This window comes from Galeopterus variegatus, unplaced genomic scaffold, assembly GCF_000696425.1.
Source record: "Galeopterus variegatus unplaced genomic scaffold, G_variegatus-3.0.2 Scaffold3812, whole genome shotgun sequence".
Classification (NCBI taxonomy): Eukaryota; Metazoa; Chordata; class Mammalia; order Dermoptera; family Cynocephalidae; genus Galeopterus; species Galeopterus variegatus.
This window is the reverse complement of record NW_007729923.1, coordinates 204,299-206,664: the sequence shown is the minus strand read 5'-3', so window position 1 is coordinate 206,664 and position 2,366 is coordinate 204,299. Positions and strand designations below refer to the sequence as shown.

At 36.2% G+C, this 2,366-nt stretch overlaps 1 protein-coding gene across 1 annotated transcript in view; it reads left to right on the top strand.

Moving 5' to 3' along the window:
- Positions 1 to 396, top strand: part of LOC103601621 (olfactory receptor 6K2-like) — a 2,194-nt gene extending 1,798 nt beyond the window's left edge. The window contains 1 exon segment of the mRNA XM_008586052.1: positions 28 to 396. Coding sequence (XP_008584274.1) covers positions 28 to 396 — 369 coding nt within the window.
- The last annotated feature ends 1,970 nt before the right edge of the window (positions 397 to 2,366 follow it).

Sequence of the window (2,366 nt, the reverse complement as noted above, 5' to 3'; positions counted from 1 at the left end):
GACACACAAGCCATCATCATGATACAGGTAGTGGATATTGTCCATGCAGTAGAGATTATTACGGCTGTGATGCTCATTTCAATGTCCTATGTTGGTATTGTGGCTGTGATTCTACGTATTCGTTCAGCTGAAGGCCGACGCAAAGCGTTTTCCACATGTGTCTCTCACCTCACTGTTTTTTTTCTGTTCTTTGGCAATGTGGCTCTCATGTATCTACGCTTCTCTGCCACCTATTCTTTATTCTGGGATACAGCCATTGCTCTGGCCTTTGCAGTTTTGTCCCCTTTCTTCAACCCCATTATCTATAGCCTGAGGAATAAAGAGATAAAAGAAGCAATAAAAAAGCACATGGGTCAAGCCAAGATCTTTTTTCAAAAGACCAGGGATCTCGAGTAAGATCTATTAAGTTGGGAGTCTGTATAGTTGCTGGTTCTTCTTCATCCTTAAGCCTCAGCTGTCTTTCTTTTCCCAGCAACTTTTTCCGGAAACTGGTCTGCCAAATGTCACTAATAAACAAAATTCAGTAATAGCTGAATTCAATAGCTTCCTTTCAACCTTTATCCAATTCCACATATTTTGGGAACTGATTTTGTTAATTAAACTTTCTGCCACTCAGTTATTTGAGGTAGATTTATTTTGTTGAAATCATCTGGGTAAACATTTACTTTAATTTTAATACAATCAAAAGATCTGTGTTAAGACATTATAATTTAAATATCACCTTCACAGGACTAAGTTCTCTTCTTGGTGTATCTGGTGTATATAATGGAAGAGTGTCCCTAATTACTAAATTGAATATTCAGGTATTGATCAATAAGCAGTCTAAATTACTCACTAAATAATCAATTTTTTTATTGTAAGCCAAAAGATGTAATCTTTGTTTTCACTGTGATCAAATGCATTGTACATTTTAAGTAAAAATTGTAAAAAAAAAAAAAAAAATCTGTTGAATGAATAAACCAACACAGCCATGCTGCACTCTGATTTTTCAGCCAATTGGTCAACTGTATTGAACAACAACTCTTCATTTTTTCAAGCTCTCTCCTCCCTTGGATTTAAGGATTCTGGACTCTTTCTTACCCTACCTTGTGAAGGGCTCTCTTTCTTGCTGACTTTTGCAGTCATAAATGCTTCAAAAAGGGTGATTTGCTTCATGGCCAATGCCTCATTTTGTATGGGACAAAGTTTATTACTGTGCAAATGTTAGCAGACTTTTACCCTTCCTTAGCCCATCAACACAAATCCTATAGCTGTCAGCTGAATTTCCTAACTTCTTTGCCACAACCTTCCCTCACTCTCACCCCTAAGTCTTATAATTCTTTAAAGTGAGATGAAAAGGCAGAAGTAAAGGGGAAGGTCTTATTTAAAAAAAAAAAAAAGTGTCAATGCTATCTACTGAAGAGCTGAGATAAGGGAAAGAAAGAAAATGAGAGAAAAGCTGTAGATTGCGGGAGGAAGAGGACTAGGTAAAAGAAAGACTTCAGAGAATATGGTTTAAGAAAATGAGGGAAGAGCAAAGAAGATATGCAAGAAGTATTGCTGGCTTTAAATAGTGTATTTTTAATACTATTCGAAAGACATGAGTGATATGGATTGAATTATGTCCCTCAAATTTTATGTATTAGAAGCTTGATCGCCACTGTCACTATTAAGAAAGTGGGAAATCCTATCATGGTAATTGAAAGGTAAGGCCTTGAAGAGGTGATTAGATTCTGAGGACTTTGCTGCAATGAACAGATCAGTAATCATGGTCATGGGTGTGATCCTGAGGCCTTCAAAAGAAGATCACATGAGCTCTTTCTCTCTCTGCTCCACCATTTTGCCATGTGAGATCTCTGACTTACTGCCAAGGAAGACCCTTACAAGATGTGTTCCCTGGAGTTTGGACATCCCATTACAGTGTCCAAAACTGTAAGCAATAAATTTCATTTTCTTAAAAGTTACCCAGTTTCAGGTATTTGTGTTGTAAACACAATGAGGAATGGAATTATTTTACTGATTGGTTGACTAATTATTTTAGCCATGTTTTTATAAGTTCTATATTGTTACAGAACTAATGTACATCATTCTCCATTGTATAAAAATGTCACACCATTTTCTTCTCCATTCTCTCCAGTTTTAAATTGTGTTCTACATAACCTTTTCCTAAATATTACCAACATCCTTAAAAATTGATATAGCTAACACTACCTCTCTTGCATCCATACTTTTCCACCTTCAGGCTGATCTCCCAACTGCAGACTGAGTTATTTCTTAAAACTTAGATCTGATCACTTTACTACCCTGCCTAAAAACCTTCTATGACTAAACCCATACTGACTCCAAATTACAAACATAAAGTAATTTTACTAACTAACGAGTGCACG